Source organism: Alexandromys fortis, unplaced genomic scaffold (assembly GCF_014885135.2).
Source record: "Alexandromys fortis isolate MF-2015 unplaced genomic scaffold, M_Fortis_MF-2015_v1.1 scaffold_33, whole genome shotgun sequence".
In the NCBI taxonomy this organism is placed as follows: Eukaryota; Metazoa; Chordata; class Mammalia; order Rodentia; family Cricetidae; genus Alexandromys; species Alexandromys fortis.
Window position 1 is genome coordinate 5,441,753 of NW_026067917.1, and position 21,353 is coordinate 5,463,105.

Sequence of the window (21,353 nt, forward strand, 5' to 3'; positions counted from 1 at the left end):
GCAATCTCCCCTACCTCAGACTATGCTACAACAAGGGGACTGTTTAGAACAAGAAAACCTGGTTTAAAATCAAAAACAAAAACTGCTATAACCAAAGATTCTAGGGAATCATAGCAACTCTCTGGCACTCTATACTTACATTTCCTTTGGCTGTATCATTGTTAGAATATTATTTTGCTATAATTGCTCAGTAATTTAACTAAAAATTTAAAAATATCTCCCAAGAACTGAACCTATATTTTAAATATCTTAAACACTGTGTCCTTCTAAAACTAGACTCAAAGATTACAAACATATGTTAATGTTATTCTGAAGCAGCTACCATGTTACAGAGTGTATTTCATTTAATACAACTTGGTTTATATATTTGAAAATGTAATCTCAGAGTTTTAGAAACTTGCCAAGCTCTAATAACTCATCTATTCCAAGCCATCTTGGAATGTGTTAGATTACAAATGTGATGTATCACCTAAAACTCATAAAGATGTGAACAAAAGATTTCTTCTTCCTAATGGAAGTAGAGTAGAGGCAGAGTTTCACTCTGAAGCCTAAGCTGGCTCAGAACTCACTATATAGCCTACACTGGCCTTGCAATCATGGAAATCCTCCTGCCTCAGCTTCACAAATTCTGGGACTACATGAGTGAACCACTACACTTGTAGTATTTGTTTTGTTTTGTTTCTCTGTGAAGCCTTAGCTATCCTGGAACTCACACTCTGTTGACCAGGCTGAGCTCAAACTCAAAGAGATCCTCCTGCCTCTGTCTCCTGAGTGCTGGGATCAGAAACGTGTGCCACTGCCAGACAAGTGGGAGTTTTTTGTTTTGTTTTGCTTTGCTTTGTTTTTAGTTTTTAGTATCAATCTTATGAAAGATAAATTTTAAAATCAGTAATCCTAACTAGGAATGAAGGCTTAAAATGTTTAAAGCTCCAGGCTTTGTAAGAGGCATATTTTATTATAATATATAAAGAGTTGACATGTTCTAAAACAATCTGTCCCCACATGTGCAGCCAGTCCTTCAAGTTACTGTCTTCCTGCTTTGCATGTGCTTGTTTCAGCAACACAGGAAAATAAAGTCATACCCAGTAATATTCTAGACAATTAGAGAAGAACTGTTTGAATCTCGGCCAGAAGAATGGCCTGCGGGACAGATAGGCTTCAATCATGAATAACACATACAAACTTCATCACACACCTTAGTCTACTTGGGGACAACAGTAGTGCAGTAATAAAATGCCTCACAACAATTAAAAACATAATCTAGATAATCAATAAGAGTAAAACTGTAACTATTAGACGGTAACTATTATTTAACACCAACATTTAAAGCCATTAATGCTCAGAATCATTACTCGACAACACATGGAGATAGATCCATCAGGGTCTCCCCTTGTAAAATATCATTACATTTTCTCATGGAATTTAGTGCCCTTTTATTTTTCTAAATTTACATGTGTATCTTCATTCACGTTTGCCATCTAAATCCACAGCCACCTAAGACACTTACTTAGCCATACAATATGTTTCTATTTACTTCTGGCTTGTTAGTTCTTTACTACTTGTTTTTAGTAATGCCTTAGTCTAACTTCATCTTCACATTGTTACTCTGTTCTGTACTTCACATACAAGGACCTGTATCATCCAGCCCAGCCTCACCTCAGTTCCTACTCTTCCATCTGGATCTATGTCCTCAGTTGAAACTGTATCTCTCTAAGCAAGCAGAGCATTCTTCAACACACCAATCCTTCCCTCAGTTTAGGTCAGAAATCCTCCATCCCACCTTGTCTTCCAGTCATTCTCAAATTCATGATCAAGTAACACCTATGTTTCTGAAGATCTTTTGTGGCTTTTCCTTCACATTCCATAAATATCCTTTTAAATGTCCTTTTAAGACCTTGTATTCCCAGGATTAGGACCAATTTCTGCAAGAAGCATTTCCTGAGTGAAAAACTCTGAAATCTCCCAAATTCAAAATGGTGCTAAAACAGAATTAGACTAATTTAAACAACTGGGCCAGAGGAAAGAGAGTTCAGAAAGTCAACTCCAAATTCTCCCCTGAACAGTCTGCTCTCTACCCCACTCACTGGCTCATAATCTCTGCTGGAGGTTAATTTTATGGCCATATTCTTCTGCACATGGGTTTCTGGTACGTTTTTCCATCTCCTTCAGACAGCACAGGGCAAAGGGAATGAGGGAATTGATGAACTAGATCAGTGTTTTAACAATTACAGTCCTTTAGTTGGTCACTGACTCAATGGAGCATACTCAACATTTTTTAAATGTAATTTATTTATATGTATGGGTGTTTGGTCTGCATATAAGTCTGTTTACCAAGTGCATGCCTGCTGCCCACAGAGGCCAAAAGAGATTGTCTGATCCCCTAGAACTGTGAGCCACCATGTGGGTGCTGGGAATTGAATCTAGGTCCTCTGGTATATCAGCCAGTGCCCTAACTGCTTAGACATCTCTCTAGCCCTAATACTTATCATTTTTAAAAATGAAACAGAATATAAAGATAAATAAAAGTATCCTTCCTATACACAGTAAGGAATTCATGAAGCTTTAATCTGACATACACATAGAGACACATGGGAACTAAGTCGTGATACAATGTATAATTCTCATTGTGGATTATAGTTTAAAATTTATGAACATGGCTGAACTTGAAGATATGGAAGCATCTTTTGAAATCTACACAATTGAAATTCTAATAAAATGTTAAGTGAACAGAACTCTAGGATATCAAAACAATCACTAGCAAAATGTTTTTTCTTAATAAAATGTCACTATTGTCAACTAATCCTAAGAATCAGAAAGCTTTAAGCGGCCATCTAACCTGAGTTCAGCATTTAATAACATAAAAGGAAATGTATGCACCAATCATGTAAAGAAATTCCATTTCAATCACTAAATAAACATTTTCAGAGCACCTACTGTGCGCCAGGGTTGACACCTAGTTCAACCTGTGGTTAAAGGGAAACTCTTAAAAAATGAAAAAGCAAGGTAAGCACTGTAGTTTAAAGAGGAAATGGGAAGGTGAACATTTGCAGCAATTACTGAAGCTAAGGTCACTCAGAAAGTGTGAGTGAACAAAAAGCTACTACCTCAATAGTGGCTAGGTGGCAGAGAAAATACTTCTAAGGATAACACTTCTCAGTCTTAAAAAAATTATAGGAGTTAGCCAGGTAAAGGAGGAAGAACAACGCTCACAAACTCTCAAGGCACAGCATTCTGAGTCTGTATGACTGGAGCACTGAATTCATGAGAAGGAAGACTGAGGACAATGTAGGAGAGCTTGCCAGACCCTCCTGAAAAAGGAAGGTGGACCTCTGTGAGTTCAAGGCCATAATCTGTGAGATTATGAGCCAGTGTGTGTAGGTAAGAAAAACGGGGCACAAGAAAATGAGGTCAAAGGTGAAGATGTGAACCCTGTATAAACCAAGGAAATCTAAGTATGGAATGCATAGCTTTAACCACTATACCAAGGTTAGAAAAAGCAGGCAAAAAGCAAATGATGAAGGCCCGTATATGTCACTATGCTAAGGTAACTAAGCCAGTGAAAGTTTTAAGCAAGAATGGCATTCATTCATTCATTGTTTTTTTTAATAGTTCTTTTTGCTTTTATTTAAAATGAATTTGTTCATACAATATATTCTGATCACTGTTTTTCCTCCCCCAACTACTCCTAGATTCTTTTTTTTATTTATTTATTTATTAAAGATTTCTGTCTCTTCCCCACCGCCGCCTCCCCTTTACCTCCCCCTCCCCCAATCAAGTCCCCCTCCCTCGTCAGCCCAAAGAGCAATCAGGGTTCCCTGCCCTGTGGGAAGTCCAAGGACCACCCACCTCCATCCAGGTCTAGTAAGGTGAGCATTCACGAAACTGCCTAGGCTCCCACGAAACCAATAGGTACAGTAGGATCAAAAAACCCATTGCCATTGTTCTTGAGGTCTCAGTAGTCCTCATTGTCCACTATGTTCAGCGAGACCGGTTTTAACCCGGGCTTTTTCAGACCCAGGCCAGCTGGCCTTGGTGTGTTCCCAATAGAACATCACCCTTGTCTCAGTGTATGGGTGCACCCCTCGCGGTCCTGAGTTCCTTGCTTGTGTATGTAAACCAAGCCAGCTTGGAACTTGCTGAGATATCCCTGTTTCTGTCTACCCTGTGATAGGACTACAGGCATATATACTACATATCCAGCCTCAAATTTCTTTCTTAATGAGAATAGTTTGGGGGGGGGGGGGTAAGTAGTAGCTTGGGGAAAAAACACATAATTAGCTAGTCTTGTTTGATAAGATGTTAGAGTTTAGGTAGGAAAGCCTGAGAGATGAGCTAGCACCCGAACCCAGGTATAACCACAAGGACATTTTTGTTCACTAAGCATAAAAATCTCTCAAATTTTTTTCCTAGGCCGACCATTCTATCAGTTCAAAAATTTCAACCTCAGAAAAGAACATAATTCTTTTAAGTCCCTGTATTACACAAAGCATAAGCACTAGATGCACAGATATCCATGAAAGTGACTAAGGAATCTGGTCAAGAATGACAGAATGTCAACTGCTATCTACAATAGTTTTCTTGCCTTCTTCCTCTATACTCTATTCCTGGAACTTTCATCTTCAATAGTCAATTTTAAATCAATGTTCTGTCTAGACATGACTGTTATAACCTAACAGAATTAAATCTACCGCAGAGGAAGTCTAATATGGGCCCATCAGTGGCAATAAATCCACTCACAGGTCTAGTCAAATCTTGGCTTAAACAGACAATGAATGAATAACAATAAAAGATTTCTCAAAGGCATCGAAGAGTTAAGGAAATCTCTGAGTATGACAAGAAAGTAGAACAATCTGAAATTCAAACCATTTGATTCGAAGTTAAAACCAGGGAGGGACACTGTGTATTATGTGTATATGTATTATACATACATGATAGTCCAAAATGCAGCAAATGAAAACATAGTGGGGAAAGACGGGGAAGGAGCTGGAGAGAAAGCTCAGCAGTTAAGAGCACTGGCTGCTCTTCCAGGGGACCAGTGTTCCATTCCTAGCACCCACATGAAGCCAACATCTTGTCTGCAACTCCAACTCATGCACACATACCCACATGCAGACACACATATCAATATATAATTAAAAATAACAAAAATAATTTTTTAAAAAGACTAGCCTCAAACTTTCTGGATTGTCTTCTGAATGGTGTAATACTACATATTTTAAGAGTGTCACTGTGATTCTCATCTTGCCTAGCTAGATTAACTTTCTTAACCTAGAGTTCAAAACCAGGTATTTATTAATTACAATCAGGATTTAACCTTAAGAAGGACAAAGGTCTTTAAGGGACCATAGAATAGTACTTGGTGTGTCCTAAGTGAGCAATCATAACTAAAAGCCAGCTAATTATTCTCAAAAAATGATACACTCAAGAAATCATTTTTAAAATGTTAAAGTTAGGTAAAAAAGAAATACCCTTGGGATCATTCAGGGAATGCATTTATAGATATACTGCATGATATAAACCTTTCAAGCACCAAGTTTAGCACACACAGCCCACAGCCATGCAGCTCTGGGATGTCAATAAGGATAAAAAGGAAAGAACCTAAGAGGTGAGTATTATGAAAGAGAATACCAGATCAAAAACAAATATAGCTCAACATGATGCCATGACCACTCATTCGTCATGGCCATGAGCATCAGTCTTCATAAACAGTCAGCAAAACACTGCAAAGGAACAATACATACAACTAGAACATATTTTCCTAATTCAATCATTCTAAATTTAAAAGACAATGAAAACTCTAACAGGGTCACCTGGAGATCACCAGCCTCCTGCACTAGTAACACTTAGATGACTGACTTCAATAGGAGGGAGCCCACAGCTCTTTAACTAACATAGTGAGGCTTTTTTGTAAAAATGTATTTATTTACATATATGAGAATGCTGTCTTCCTGTAGTTCTACATGACAGAAGAGGGCATCAGATCCCGTTATAGATGGTTTGGAGCTACCATGTGGTTGCTGGGAACTGAACTAGGGACCTCTGGAAGAGCAACTAGTGCTTTTAACCATGAGCCATCTTTCCAGCCCACTCCTCATATTAATGCTTTTAAAGCTTAGAATTTAAAAAAAAAAAAAAAAAGTGGTTTCTCAATCTGAGCACTGCTGACATTTTGAGCTCCATAACTCTTTGTTGTGGAAGCCACCCGTCCTGTACAGTATCCTGTCCTGTCTTCTACCCAGTAGGTACCAGCAGCACCCCCTCCCAAGTTTGGACAAAAATTTCTCTAGATATCTCCAGCAAGAGACAAAAATCACTCCAACATGAGAAAAAACACTAGCTCAGATCATAAACACAAAAAAAATTCAAAATGGGAAGAGAGAGGGAGAACTTGTTTTGGTTTTCATCTGGTCTGTAAGCTATGGATTTGATCACATATGTGTAAGAGTTTTCTGCCTTTAAGAAACAAAGCACTGGGGCTGGAGACATGACTGGCACTTAAGAGTACCAGAATTCAGTTCCCAGCACCCACATAGGCAGCTCAGAACTAATTCCAGGGGATTTAACATCTCTGACCTCCACGCATTCAAGTCCACTTACCCACGTGCAGACACACACCTACACATAATTAAGACTAGAAATCCACCCCAAAAAAAGAGAGAGAGAAAGAAAGAAAGAAAGAAAGAAAGAAAGAAAGAAAGAAAGAAAGAAAGAAAAAAAAAGAAAGAAAGAGTACTTACTACCTATCACTTGCTAGCCAACATTCAGAAGTCCTGGGCTGTCCTATCAGCCACACAGTGATAACTAGCTATCAATACTCTATTTCTGCTCCTTTCTTGAGTATACTGACCATGCTGCTGCCAGTTCACACACGATCCAAAAGAATCCTCAACTTGTAGGCCACTCAAATACCACAGGAACGTTAGCACCCTAGGTGGGATAAACCTCAAAACTGGGCAATGTTAAACTCATCCTCACATTTTAACAAATTGTGAGAACAGACACAAATTAACCATGATGTTTCAAAAAGTAAGAAGCAGATTTGTGTTTTGAAACAGACTCTGAAGAAGGATAAAGAGGAATAAAAAAATTAAAAATCATAGGGAATCTGAAGGCATTCCAGGATGAGGGCAAAACTTGAAATGTTTCTCCTGGAATGAGAGCAAGGAGGAAATTATACACTTGGCCATATCCTACAGGAATAGTCTGCATAATCAGTCTCCACAGCACATACCATGGGATGGAAGCTGAAAAAAACCAGACCACAAAACACTTAAAAAAAAAAAAAAAAGCAGCAAGGATCTGTCTTTCCTGAACACCTAGAATAAACACGTTCCTTACTACTGTTTCCCATTTGATTTTATTTTAAAGTCAGATACCCAGAAACAAACTGGTAATTTAGTAAATTACTTAATTCTAATAAAAATAGCCACCCTCTGCTTCCAGTGCCAGATTACACATTACACAGAAAAATCAATTAGAAAACACACACACACATACACTTTTTCAGAGTGCATTTGCCTTGTAACAAAGTCCTTTTTTAAAGACATATCAGACATTTTAAGCAAAAAAAAAAAATCTTAATGTATCAGTATGGAGTATAGCTTTCTAATTATTTCAGTGGATTACCTATATGTTCTGTAACAACAAAACCACTCTATTTCAAAATTTTCACTATTAACCTGCAAGCCCAGAGAAAATAATAGTGATCGGAACTACTGCTCAATTCTTCTTACTCCCAAGGCAAGCAGGGGAAGCAGTAAGATCTGTAGTGTCAGCCTGCTTTCCAATAAGTGATACCTTGCGCCTGCTCAAGAATCACCGCCCTCATCAATTAATGAGACTCAGGTGGGTTTGGGAAAGAATAATGTCTACAGTCCCTTGATCAGTGGCCATGATGCCCCTCCTCCTCGAGGGCAGATCAGAAAAAAAGGGGCTCTGCCCTGGAGTTCACCAGCCAGACACAGAGGGTCAGGGGGAAGAAAGAGTACGATGGGAGTGAGAAACTACAGGGTTAAGTCATTTCACAAAAGCAAGATGTTTAACATTATCAAAGCCTTCATCCGTTTCAGACACCATTGTTTAGCTTGCTCTCCAAACCGAGCACAAAAAGAACTGTCCGCCTGCCTTAAGCATGTTCCTTCTTCCATTTAAACAGACATGATTCTTTTGGTTAATCTCTGGCAATGATCGCCATTTCACAACACATTCAGCCCACCCGGAACTGATCAATACCACTACAGACATAAGACTAGACTTTATCCATTTATTAACCACAAGGAAATGTAACATTCAGCAAAATTCTATACATTACAAAAGATCCTATTAAAAGGGGGGTGGGGTGGGGAAGACGGACACACACAACACACACACAACAGAGAGGTACACAAAGAAAAGCCTAGCACCTTCCAATTTCCCTGTGACATAGGAGGTAACGACACAGCCATGAAACCTGTCAAACTGTCCCCCCCACCCCTATTCTTGATCACAGTCTAGTAGATATACACTGAATATTTACAATGAAGGCATTCGTTGTGACTTTTGAAGTGTTTCCTCCTCGAACTAACTCTCCTGCTAAGTGCATCCGCACACCTTGCAGCTAGACGTGGGCATTTCCAGAATTTCAAGTACAAAAGCCTAGCCTTATTTCAACCACTGGTTGCAGCCACACAACGTCCTCACACAGTCAATTTTTTTTTTCCAGATATAAAATGGCCAGAGGATTCTCCTAACCTCGAGCTAAAATACATCTCACAAGAAGAGCCCCGTTTAACAGTGAGCACAATCTCACGTGCCCTGTTCTGAACGGAAAACAATGCGTCGGTACGAGGCGTTGAAAAGAAGTCGTCGGTAGGTAAGCAGAATCTCCGGCTGAAAAGAGCACCCAAATGGTGGGCGAGCGCCAGCACACACCAACACACAGCAGCACTCCTCTTCTGCACGGGGATACGGCTAATACTCCGACAACTCCAACTATTTTTAACACGACTGGACAATGAAGTTGGAGAAGACGTGCGAGGAGACCTAGATTAAAATCCTGATAGGATGCATTGTTTCTCACAGTCAAAATTAAACACCAACTCACTCGATCTCCGTCTCGATATTCACCGGTGAAGCACTAATTAGATGTCGACCAGAGCCGGCCCTTGTTTTGGAAAAGCTTAGGCTAAATGACATTTCGGAATACTCGTTTTGGGTCTCAACCTTTACATAAAATTTCACTTGTGGTATTTGCGGCTTAACAGCAACCCAACCAGCGCTGTCATCGAGTGTTATGGCCACAAACCATGACTTTCTCACTTCCACAACAACACAGCACTCAATCTATCAGTTCGCCAAACCAACCCAAAACAAGAGGGATTCATGGTGGTTTCCAGATTATCGGGGCTGCGGAGTCGGGCGCGGGAAAGCCTCGGCCGCCCGAGAAGCTGCCCGGCCGACGGCAGCCGGCCACAGCCCCGCCGCGCCGGCTCCTCCACCTACCTGAAGAGCAGGAGATAAGAAAGACGGCGAACGCCAACTTTGCAGCAGCTCCCATTTTCCCGAGGCGCCGGGGAAGCCGTAGGAAGTTCTCGCTAGATATCCAGTTCCCCGGGTCTTCCTCAGAGACAAACCTCCTGGTGTAAAATCAACCGTCATAAAACATATTCGGAAGCCCCGAGACGGGGGGTGGGGGGGTTGGAACAAAAAACGTTCACGGGGTTTGGGGGGGGAAAAAAAGCACAACAATTTAAAAAAAAAATGTACCACGGAGGGAAAAACCGCCACACACACGCACAACACGGAACCAAACAACGAAAAGCCAACAACAACAAAAGCGGGTTGAAATCACTGTCAAAATCACTGTCAGCTCCGCTCGCCTCTCGCGTCTCTGCGAACAAAACGCCTGGCTGAGGCGACGAGGCGGCGGCGGCGCCCGCAGCCGCCCGGACGGTCCGGGAGCCGAGCTGCTCCGACGTCCGGACCGACCTTCAACCCGGACACCCAAAGTCCGCGGACCACGCTAGCCGAGCTTGCGGCGGTGGCGGCGCGAGGCGGCGGTGAGGAGACGGCGGCGGGAGACGGCGGCGCAGGAGGCGGCCAAGTTCTGGTCCAGGCTGTGGCTCCGGCTCCCGGCTCCCGGCTCGGCCGCGTTTTTCGGTCTCCTGGCCTCCGCCGGCCCCGCCTCCTACACTTCCGGTTCCGGCCCGAAGCTGGAAGCCAGGCGCGGCGGTGAAACGCTCGGCGGCGGTGGCGGCGGGAGCGGCGGCAGGGCGCAGCGCGCGTGCCGGGCGGCGAGCGCGAGGAGATTGCCCGGGAGGCGGGGCGAGCCGGAGGGGCGGGGCCGGAGCCCGAGCCCGAATCGCGCTCGGCGAGGCCTGCGGGACCGGAGACCCCGAACCGCCGGGACCGGGGACCCTGCAGGTCCCGGCCGAGGCCCGGAGGCGTCCGGCGTGCCCAGCGCTGTGCCCGCCCGAGCGCGAGAGCCGTGGCGCCCGAGCGGGTTGGGCGACGCCGAGGCCGGCTGCGGCGCCCAGCCTCTCCTCTGGGGGACGCCGAGGCCGCGCCGAGCTGCTCCGAGTGGGCGGGAGCCGCACCCGCTGCTGCCGGAGCGAGCTAGGTGGTAGCGAGCCGGCCGCGCCCCGGCCTCCCAGCGTTTGTCTTTGGGCTGCGAGAGAAAAGCAGCAAGGGCTGTCCGCCAGGTCAGGACACCCTCGCCAGTGAGCGCGGTGCACGTTTCCTATCCCTTCCACCATACCTTGTGTACACAAAGCATTGTGTTGCAAACAGGTTTGCTCCTAATTGGTTTGAAAATCTTGAAGTGAAAACTGCAGATTTCGATCAGTCAGAGAAGTGGATATTATCAAACCTTAGCCTCTTGTGAGACCGATTTTTTTTTTATCCCGTAAGCCATATTTATCGGGTGTCCAGTTAATCACCGAAACAAATACAAAATGTTAAAATGTGACCCCTCCCTCCAGAAGCTCGACTCTTTGGGGATGTTAGAAGTTAACTGTATCATGCAAAAACAACTGATAGAGTCAATAGGTCATCATTTACCACAATTTAGTAAAATCAAGGGGAGATCTTGTTCTTTCCCCCCACTTTTTCCCAGCGCCTGAAGAATCTGACAGGAATGCTGTCTTAGATTAATTCCAAGACCGTCACCTTTTTTCTTAATACAATAGCCTCTGTGTACTATACAGTGTTTGGAGATTATTTAATTATTATTAAAAAGGAAGCAGCTTTAGGATGAGTAATGAATGTTTTAGCCTGCACTGATTCCCACATTTTTTTCCACAAACTCAACCTTCTCTTTTGCATTTCTGTTTTCTTTTTCTCTTCCCATAAACTACTCTGTATTTCTGTCTATTAAGTACATCCAATAATTACCTGCCTATTTCTCTGACTTGTCGGGGTTAACAATCACTGTGGCTCTTTAAACTCTCTCCAAGATTTCCCAATTCTCAAGCCCTGCTCAGAATTTGATTGTATTATGCAACAAAATCCCAAATTGGTCTTGAAGATGCCTCAGTAATCTCATGTAGTTCTGCACACATTTTGAGCTGGCCAAAAATTAAGAGCTGCAACTAACAGTTCTGAAATGGAAGAGTGTATTTGCTTTAGAACCAACTGCTCTCTATTCTTTCAGGGATTTGATGGCCTGGCCCTACTGTTGTTTTATCGTTTTCATATTTCTTGATTGCTAAAACAAGTGGAATAACTAGTAATCATTGAAAATATACTCTTTATCTTGCCCCTTACTTGCTATATGAGTGAACATAAAATTATTTTCTATAGTAATTAAGAAGAACTTCAAGAGAAATTCATAACTAGAACATTCCTGTTTAACAAAGAGTTAAACCCATGGGAAAAATTGCTGACATCCTGTAACAACAGCTACGCATTCTGTTCTTAAACGTGCTTTGGGGAATTATTGGGGCAGGACCTTGAGTAGCTCAGAGTGACTTTGAACTCCCAAGATAGCCTAAAATGACCCTAAACTTCTGATCCTTTTGTCTCCACTTTGTAATTGCTGGAATTACGGAAGTACACTACCATGCTGTGTTTATGTGGTCCTGGGCATCCAACCCAGAACCTCATGCGTGTTTACTTAGCAAGCCATCCTGAGCCCAAAAATGTGTATTTTTTTAAATCTAGAAATAATGACTTTAAAAGATTCATTCCTGCTACAGTTCCAAAGCTCAGATTGAAGATAGAAGTAGCTGAAACTATTAAGTCTGCCTTTCTTTGCTCCATATTGTATTTTTTTAATATTGTTTTATTTTTGACAAATTTCTACAAATACGGTGTATTTTGATCATACCACCCCTAAGGCTCTCCTCCCACTTCTCCTAGGGCCCATTAATAAATGACTCTCCCTCACTCATGTCTTTTCTCTTAAATACAGCCTACTGAGTCCAATTAGTGCTGCCTACATAAGCATGAACAACCTACCAATAGCTACATCCCTGAAGAAAAATGACTCCTCCTCTTTCTAGAAGCCTTCAGTTGCCAATGGCTACAAGAGTCCCTCCCCCATCCATCCAGGTTGGAATTATTGCCTGGCTTGGTCTTTCCGGGGTCACGGTAGCTGCTGTCACTTCCAAGTCACGTCTAGAAGATAGTATTTCACAGCACTCCGTCCTCTGGCTGTGCCATGGTGTTCCTTGAGCTTCATGGGGTTGATAGAGATGTCCTACATTTAGGGCTGAGCAACCTGCAGTCACCTACTCTTTAGCACTTGGACTAATTACAAGTCTCTGTTATTGACTGCTGCCTGCTGCAAAGGGAAACTTTGCTGGCCCAAGTTGAGAGCAGCACTAATATGTGGGTATAAACAATATTTAGAAGGGGTTGACGGCACTTCCGTTTAACAAAGCAGCAGGGCTAGGTTGTTCCAGTACCGCTTGGGTCCTACTGGACCACGGGCTTTCGACTAGTTTGCAGTCGTCATCGTTTATGCCCCAGCAATGCTTAAGCATGCATGGCCAGCCCGTTTATGGTGGTTCTCCAGTGGTTCCTATCCTGGACAGTCTTAGATGCTTGTATTATTGTCATACCTAAGGTTCCACAGTCTTCCTTTATGCTGTCTACAGAAGGAAGTCAACTACAGGATATGGCAACGGTGCTTGAGATACTCTGGCCATGTTAGGAGAATGAATGACAGCAGATGCCCGAAGATAACACTGCTTAGAGGGGTGTACGGGATAAGGTGAACAGGAAGGTCCCCCAAACGTTGGATAGTCAGCATAGTTTACAATACTAGGCATGAATTCAGTGGCTCTTAACCTTCCTAATGTATTGACACATGTTGTGGTGACTCCAGCCATAAAATTATTTTTGTGGCTACTTCATAACTAATTTTGCTACTGTTATAAACGATAATGTAAATATCTGTGTTTTCTGATGGTCTTCAGTGATCCCGGTGAAAGAGCTGTTCAACCCCCAATGGGGTCGCAACCCACAGATTGAGAGTTGCTATATTAATTCTTTTTTTTTATGGAGCAAACCTCAGATCCAATCAGAAAGTGGCTAATCATCTCCATAATATTTATTTCACTATTGCACTATACATCTTGCTTAGAAGATGAGTAATGCAGCATTGAGGGTTTACTGTTAGGTGATATCATTGGAGACTCTTGGCCCCCAGTAGCCCTCTGGCCCAGTGGAAACCAGCTGGAGGTGGTTTTCAGATCAGTGCCAGTTTGATGTCTCTATGTCCTATAACCACGTTGTGTTGTGTCTTCAAAAATAGTCTTTCCATCTAGTAAGATCAACAACAACAATAGTCTATATTATTTGGAGAAAGGGCTCTAGGGCCTCCCTGGCCAATAACATGTAAGGAAATATCCCATAGCTGGCGCTTCCTTAAATACCATTGATAAAGTTCACTATACCTACATATACCTACACAATTATACATATATACATATATATATAACTTTCTAAGCCAATGTTTCTCTGTATAGGGTTTCTTCATGTAGTCCTTGCTCTGTAGACCAGACTGCTGTCGGACCCAGAGATCCACCTGCCTCTGCTTTCCAAAGGCTGGAATTAAAGGTGTGGCCTACCACCACCCAGCTAAAAGTTATATGTTTTTTAATTGGCTTACAAAATATGGATTCTATAAAACTTTTTCATACATCCTCAGTTTTTTTATTAATCTACCTCCAACCCAACTGTCTCCCCATTGCCCATTCCTAACCTTACCCACGCCCTTAGTCCATATTTTCAGACCACATGTATTCTACTATACCCTTGACACTGAAGGCGTCTTCCTCTCCTTCGATCATAAGACATTTTCTAGCTTCCTATTTCAATAAGCATAGATATTTAAAATTAAATGTACAAATTAGAGTTTCAAGGCTAGAATCTACATGTAAGGAAGAATACAGCATTTGTCTTTTTAGGCCTTAGTTACCTTATTTAGTATAACACTCTCCATCTGTTTTTCTATGAATCTTATAATTTCACTTGTAGAGCACAATGCAATTGTTCTGATAATTCACTTAAATTGTCAGCTTAAACTAGAGTCATCTGGGAAGAGAGTTGCAGTCAGGGATTGTTGACATTGGGTTGACCTGCAGACAAGTCTGTGGGAGACTTTTCTTAAATCCACTGAAGTGATGGCTTTGCTAGTGCCAGAGGCACTCTGCAGACTACTGGGGGAGAAAAGTCATCAATAGCCTTACTTACCTGGGGCATTGCATGCTACACTATCAACCTCACAGACAAAATGTGCCGACTGAAGCAATAGTGGCTTATGGGGAAAAAAAAAAACAAACAGTAACTCTTATGGTGGTAACCAACTGCATCTTGACTGGTTTTGAGCCGCATTCTTCCAGAGGGATTTCATGCTTGGTATGTGAACCTGGTCAAAATAATATAGCTTGAGGAAGTTTGTAAGCCCTAATGGAGAAAGTACATCCGTTGTTTCGATGGATGGAAATGTTGTGCCCATCAGAGTGCATTCTAAATACTGACTTCTACTCTCATAGATTAGTGCTGCAGTCGGCTTTGGGTCAGAAACTCTTTCTACAGTGGGAGGTAGTTACTGCAAAAACCCACATAGGGATAAAGTAATAAGTGACTCTTAAATACTGGATCCTAGAACCCCTGTGTCATCCCCTCCTAAGCTCGTGGAACATTGCAGAAAAGTTGAACAGAAGGAATGTGCTAGAGTAAATGGTGAAACGTTATGGTATGCAGTCCTATGGGCATGATTCAGCCTTTGTACTCACGAACTCAGAGCAGCAGTGACTACCTTAACAAGACCTACACATGACTGAGCACATGATTGGCATTCCATCATGAAGAAAAAGGGTCCCTCTCAAGGATCTCCTGCAGTTAGTGGAAAAGAGGGAAAGACACTTTCTTTGGTGGTATAACTAAAAAGTTACCTGTACTCCTGAAAATAACCCTACATCCATGATCCTACAATGACCCTAATTAAATGAACTGGGTCACAAAAAAAAAAAAAAAAAGTGGAATGGGGACGAGTTGGAAGAGGAAGGGATTTAATAGGTCTTAGAAGAAAGCAAGAAAGGGGAATAGAGTGTTATTCCTATCTGGTCAAAATACATTGTTTATATGTATAAAATAATATATTTTATTATCTATAATAATACACTCCAATAAGCTTTAAATATAAAAGAAGAAATGATGGAAGTGGTAGTTTAGAGGATTGACACTATTCAGATACCTCATTGATATCTTGGCAGATGCTTAAGGAGATGAATTAGAAAGACAGAACCTAGTATCAAAGAATAAAAGTTAAAGTGTTTTTAAGACTTGTCCAATAGTAATGAAGCTGAAGACTAAATGGTTGCAATGATTGACAAAAATGGCCATCGGTAATAAGGAAGACCATGTCTACCTCTTTGTGTGATGTGGGATTCCCCTCTGTATGCTGAGAATATGCTTTATTATCATTGGTTAATAAAGAAGCTACCTTGGCCTATGGCAAGGAGGGAAAACTAAACTGAATGCAGGGAAAAAGAAGGCAGAGTCAGGGAGCCACATAACTTCTGAAGGAGAAAGAAGCCGGAACCTTACTGGTAGGCCACAGCCTCATGGTGATGCATAAATTAATAGTAATGGGTTAATTTAAGATGTAAGAGCTATCTAGGAATACACTATAAGCCATTGACCAAACAGTGTTGTAATTAGTATGGTTTTTTTGTGATTATTCGGGTCTGGGCAGCCAGGAAACTAAAGTGCAATCTCCATTTATTTGTGTACATCCCTATTTGACTTGCCAGTTTTAAAGAAAGCTAAGCTGCATAACACTATAGTTTTATAAAAAGGAAAAACTGAGTGTCAAGGATAAAGCAAAGAATAATAGTTCTAAGTAGACACATTCTAATTCATTGTCTTCTGTTTCAAAGATTTTTATTACTTTTTAATTACTTGTATGTTCATGTCTGCATGTGGGCATATGCACATGAGCAGAGGTGCCTGCAGAATTCAGCAGAAGGTGTCAACCTTCCTGCAGCTGGTATTAAAGGGGGTTGTGAGCCTCCTGACATGGTTCTGGGAGTGGAACTCTGCAAGAAGAATACTGACTCAACTTCTGAGCTTTCTCCCTACTTTAAATTAGACTGATTCATTTGATAAGTTGGGGGGGGGGCTACTTATTAAATATTTAAATCTATTCTTTTTAAGGTTTCTTTTCATTGCCTCTTTCTTAAATGTAAGTTACTTTAAATATTCTATAGATAAAGAACTTTAATCTTCCTTTCAGTTCAAATGAAGACAAAGAAATGATCTGAATTTTTTTTTCTCCTTCATAACATGGGGAGAACATTTTTTTAAATCTGTGCTGGGATGAAAAATCTGGTTATAATTATTTCAACGATTTCTAAAGAAAAAGAATTTAAAAAGTGTTATTAATTGTTATTTTGTTTAAAATGACCTATGTTTCAGTTATACAAAAAGGAAAATGTGTGTGTGTGCGTGCGTGCGTGCGTGCGTGTGTGTGTGTGTGTGTGTGTGTGTGTGTGTGTGAAGAGAGAGACAGTGATAACACATTTTGTAGTTATAAAAAGCCTGTGGGCAGAGAGAAAGGATTATTTTACTTTCCACTTTAATTTTTTTGTTTATTTTCTCAGACTTAATCGCACCTATTTGAGCATGCAAATTAAAAAAAAAGAGCCACTTTTCTTTATTGTCTTTAACTTAAATCAGAAGAAATATAACAAGAGCAGCAGGAAGGTTTTAGGAGAAACTAAACTGTACAAGTGGTTACCATCACTTTAGTAAAATACACTACAATGCCTTTATTTGTATGAAAAAAAAGACTTTTACTAGAGATTCTTGCAAATAAATGATTCTATCTCATTGTTCAGGTGGACTAATACAAAGGTTAAGCTCCTTGCCCACGGGCACTAACTGAATCAGTAACATAAATGGGATTATAACTCTAAACTACTGACTCATAGCTCAGTCCAGTGAGCCATGCTGCTTCCCAAGTAGCAAGCATATTAATTACCCCTAGAGCAGGAAACAAGGCTATTAATGGAGCATGCCCCATCCAGAAGATCAATGTAACAAAGGGAAGACTGGGGGCGGTGGAGGGGAGGGGGTTCCGAAGTAAGTCATTATAGATTGGAAAATAATATGAAATATGTTACAAAGTAACTCAGACTGCCCTTCTTATAAGCTCATTAGGATGTTTGTTTTGCATTTTCAGTGGTGAATTTAGATTCAGGACCATGAAATGGCCACATTTGCTAAAGAACCCACATGCCTAGATCATTTAGGAACCAATTTCACATTTGTTATCTAGACTAATCATATAAGAATGGCATTTTTATAAATATTACTCAGTAGATGAATATGTGATTTCTTGGCTTCATCAGTCTTATTTCAAGTGCACCCAAGCAGCACATACTTTTCTTTCCTTGGTTTTGATGCTGTGCCGTGCTTCTTTTTTTAATGGATTGTTCCTCATGGTTTGCTCAGTCTGCTTTCTCTCCCACCCTCCCTCCCTCCCTCCCTCCCTCCCTCCCTCCCTCCCTCCCCCTCCCTCCTTCCCTCTCTCCCTCCCTCCTTCTCTCCTTCCTTCTCTCCCTCCCTCCCTTCCCCCAGTTCTCCTCCCCCCCCTCTTGTATTTACAATACAATTACAACGTTTATCCTTTCCTTTCCTTCCTTCCAGACCCTCCAAATTACCTCTCCCCACTCTCTTTCAAATTCATGGCCTCTTTATTTTTTTTAAAGAAAAAAAAACTGTTATTGCATTGCTTGCTTATATGTGTAGCTACAAACATCTATATTTCTATATATGAACTGTTTGGTCCATATAACGTTACTTGTGTGTATCTTTGTAGAACTGACTGTTAGGTACTGGATAGCCAATTGGTTGCTCTTTCTGAGGAAGAACACCTCTCCCACTCCTAGTTCTCCTGAGTTAACACTGTACTTTTAATACAACAATTGAAGTCTACATTTACCTATGCTTTTTTTTGCCTTGGCATTTCCAAGTTCTTGACATAGCCAACAGAAAGACCAGAAACATTGTAGGCTTATGGATATTTCACTGGGTTAGAGAGAAATAGATATTGGAGTTGGCCACTGCCAATATGATTTGGAGCTGGCCAAGTAATAAATTTGATAAAGAGCTGAGCCAAGATTTTGAAGAATGCTTAAAGAAATGAGAATTTGGAAACCACCATGGAAGGAGAGCCCAAATAAACACCTTAGGCCTTCAGCGAAAAACTCAAGAAGACTATTCTTAAAAATTAAAGGTTAAGATTTAAGATTTAGAACAAAGTGAAAGTTTAGCATTGAAAAGGAATCTGAAATCCAGTTCTGAATGGAAGAATATGGCAAGTTCATAGACCATATGACTGCTGGAGCAAGTCAAAGCCTCTCGGGAGAAAGGGAACTTCATGCAATCTTTGCAATTTTTCATAACATCCAGAATTCAATTAAACAATTACTGGGCATTTAAAATAGGACAAATCGAAGTGCAAAAGCCTAAAATTACAAAAAGTAAAATGAATTTTAAAATTGGATTTCTAATAAGTTAGGCACGGCAGAGAAAATTATAATGAATTAAGAGAAAGAGGACGCTGCAGAAAGTATTCAAATTCCAGCATAGAGAACAAAAAGGATGGAAATATAGAAGGGATGATAATAAAAGGTAAAAGAGAAGATTAAACCAAGGTTTAAACTAATTAGAGTCCCAAATGATGAGAGAGCAAAAACTGAACAAAAGCAACACTTGCCAAGCTATTGGTAACTAAGTTCACACGGCTGATGATAGAAAGAAAAGTTTAAAAGCTTTGCAAGGTGCATGCTCATAAATTTAATGAAATTTCATCCAGATAACTATCTTAAATATATTTAAAACAATGATTAAAATACTTAAAGTAGCCACAGAAAAATATACACATTACTTCCATCAAATTTTCAGTGGAAGGGATAGAATTTTGAAAACAATGGAATATCTTTGAAGTTCTAAGGGAATACAATTCCAAGGAAGAAGTCAATGCTCATGAAGACATTCATCAGAATGGAGTCGAAATATTTTCAGAAAAATAAAAGCAGAGAAAATGTATTTCTATGCAATTTACACTCAGATCTAAGGTGGGTTGTGGGTTGTTTATTTTTTTATATTAAATGAGGATTGAATGATAAGATTAATAACTCGGGAATGCTAAATATATGAGTAAATCTAAGCATAAGCAATAGCAGCAATATGATGGAGTTTACAAGTGAATATGTAAGGATAGGAAAATAGCTCAGTGAGTAATGTGCTTGCCACACAAGCATGAGGACCCAAGTTTTAGCCCCTGAAGCTACATAAGAAGCGTGACACAGCGTCACATGCTTATAGTCTCAGAGTTGGGCAGACAGAGACATGTTGATCCCAGGGTCTCTGGCTGACTGCCCTTCCTGTAAGAGACTATGTCTCAGATAGATAGATAAATAGATAAAGAAGGTTTGTCCTTAATGCCCATGACCTAGCTAGTCTCATGTTCTTGGCCATTTTAGCAGTGTCAGATATATGTTACATCTGATGGAGTAAATCCAATTAAGATTCGATTGGTTGCTCTTATAGCGTTTGTGCCACTATAAAAACAGACTATCTTAAAAGAAGAAGAAGAAGAAGAAGAAGAAGAAGAAGAAGAAGAAGAAGAAGAAGAAGAAGAAGAAGAAGAAGAAGAAGAAGAAGAAATAGACTATCTTGTGGGCAATTACTCTTACAGGTCACAGGGTTTGTAGTTGAATGATATTGATGATTAGATTTTTTTGTGATTTTTTTTTAGTTTGTCTTGATTTTTGTTTTCATTTTTTGTTTTTGTTTTATTTTGAGAAGAAAAGAGAGCGGAGAGAGAGAGAAGTTGAGTGAGTAGGGAGATTGGAAGGATCTGGGAGGAGTTGGGGAGGGGAATAGATATGATCAAAATAAGTCAAATGAAAATTTAATTATATATAAAAAAATAACCAAGGTGGCTGGCTCCTGAAGAACAATTGGAATCAGTCTCTGGCTTCCATATGCATGCACACATACATGCACCCCTACACATACACACAAGCCCATCTGCACACACAAACACGCTCACAACAGATACAGAACTAAAAGATATGAAAACAACATTTTTTTTTTCAAGTGAAAAGAGAATGCCATGGTTTAGACGTCACAACAAAGCAACATAAACTGAGTTTCTTTAAAAACAAAACTTAGTCACTAGTCTCACAGTTCTTCTAGATGTTGACAAGCCCATGGACAAAAATGCCAGAAAAGTCTGTTCCTAGTGAAGATCTACTTACTGGCTTGCAAATAGTCAAGTTTCACTTTGCCTCACATCAGGGACAGCAAGTGAGACAGCTCTTGTCTCTGATAAAGTCTCTGGTCCTATCTGGGCACCTCTTTATCATATCTAAAGCTAGCAACTACTCAAAGGACTCACCTTCAAACACCACATTGGAAGTTAGAACTTTAGTATTTGAATTTGAGGATGAGGGGATTCAATTCAGTCCATAACAGTAAGTAGAAGTAGTTCAAGTGTTGCATGGCACTGGCAATATCCAAGAGAGATGAATTCAATGACTTGAGGCGGACTGTAATAATAGAGCATGATATTGGTAGCTATTATTTTAGGATAATGAATATGGTATTTAAAATCTATAACCAACAGTTCTACCAGCTAGGACAAATCAAAATACTTGATGACTCAAATGGAAAGATAGAGAGACAAAGAACAGGTCTTAAACTAGGAAATATAAAACACAAATTTGCATCTAAATTCAGTAGCAATGCTTACATTAAATAGGTTAATTCGCTGATTAAATTAAAACAGTGGTCAGGGTCAGCAAGAAAAACAATATCCAACCATTTGTTGCTTATGAGAGATGCACTTTAAG

The 21,353-nt window shown here is 40.5% G+C and overlaps 1 protein-coding gene across 1 annotated transcript in view; it reads right to left on the reverse strand.

The window, feature by feature from the left end:
* The window catches only part of Acvr2a (activin A receptor type 2A), a 75,309-nt gene extending 65,494 nt beyond the window's left edge, over positions 1–9,815 (reverse strand). Inside the window, exon 1 of the mRNA XM_050139945.1 lies at positions 9,481–9,815. Coding sequence (XP_049995902.1) covers positions 9,481–9,535 — 55 coding nt within the window. The 5' untranslated portion in view covers positions 9,536–9,815. The remainder of the gene's footprint in view (positions 1–9,480) is intronic.
* Positions 9,816–21,353: the final 11,538 nt, after the last annotated feature.